This window comes from Octopus bimaculoides, chromosome 30 (genome assembly GCF_001194135.2).
Source record: "Octopus bimaculoides isolate UCB-OBI-ISO-001 chromosome 30, ASM119413v2, whole genome shotgun sequence".
Taxonomy (NCBI): domain Eukaryota; kingdom Metazoa; phylum Mollusca; class Cephalopoda; order Octopoda; family Octopodidae; genus Octopus; species Octopus bimaculoides.
The window spans coordinates 7,982,782-7,983,812 of NC_069010.1; the positions used below are offsets into that span (position 1 = coordinate 7,982,782).

The 1,031-nt window shown below is 43.6% G+C and overlaps 1 protein-coding gene across 1 annotated transcript in view; it reads right to left on the reverse strand.

Annotated features, from left to right (window-relative positions):
• The window catches only part of LOC106872908 (papilin), a 151,893-nt gene that overhangs the window by 146,011 nt on the left and 4,851 nt on the right, over positions 1-1,031 (reverse strand). The window contains exon 5 of the mRNA XM_052978120.1: positions 267-390. Within this exon, the coding sequence (XP_052834080.1) occupies positions 267-390 (124 nt within the window). The remainder of the gene's footprint in view (positions 1-266; positions 391-1,031) is intronic.

Sequence of the window (1,031 nt, forward strand, 5' to 3'; positions counted from 1 at the left end):
TAAATACATGTACACACACACATATATATATATATATACATATTTAGGATGAGGTGCTGAAAAGTTCCTAGCTTTAAGGGTGTCACAAAAAGCCTGGTTGGAGGACCCAACCTTCCAAGTTCTTTTATAGGGCTTAGAAAAACTGAAGGACTGCTGCTGCAATAAGTGTGTGAATCTGATATATACACTCCCTGATGCAGATCTATATGTACCCCCTCCTATCCACACCCACACATACACAGCTTCAGGAAGTGAAGAACACTGACCGTTCTTGAGTTTAGTGGTTTCCACAGACTTCTTGACTGTCTTGCAGTGCTTTCCTGCACCTCCACAGATCCTGCAAGCATCCTCTACTTTGGAAGACCCTAGTACTCGATCACAGCCAACGCTCTGAAAAAAAGAAAAAGAACAAATGAAATGGCAACAAGAAGAAGAAGAAGAAGAACGGGTACAAGGTGCAAGAAAAACTGCTTCCCTCAGCTACTGTCACCAGCTAACCCTCCTTGTAGGGGATACAAGTGGAACCAAAGGTGTTACTCTCCTTCTACTGGTACACAGCTTCTTTACGACTCAAAACTACAAAGCCACCTTCCTGGTAACTGGGTGCTGCAAGGTACCCCAGTTACCCTGTTTCTAAGCAGTAAGGGGATCTTGGAGCAGCAGGGGGCACAAGAGAGTAAGTAGGACATTGTGTGAACAGTGTTATATCACTGAGCAGTAAATATCACCGATGAGGTAGCAAGGCCTGATATGATTCCATTGTGGAAGTCCTCATCTTATTTACTCCTTTACTCTTTTATTTGTTTCAGTCATTTGACTGCGGCCATGCTGGAGCACCGCCTTTAGTCGAGCAAATCGACCCCAGGACTTATTCTTTGGATGCCTAGTACTTATTCTATCGGTCTCTTTTGCCGAACCGCTAAGTTACGGGGACCTAAGCACACCACCATCGGTTGTCAAGCGATGCTGTGGGGGGACAAACACAGACACAGAAACATATACACACACATATATATATATATATATATATA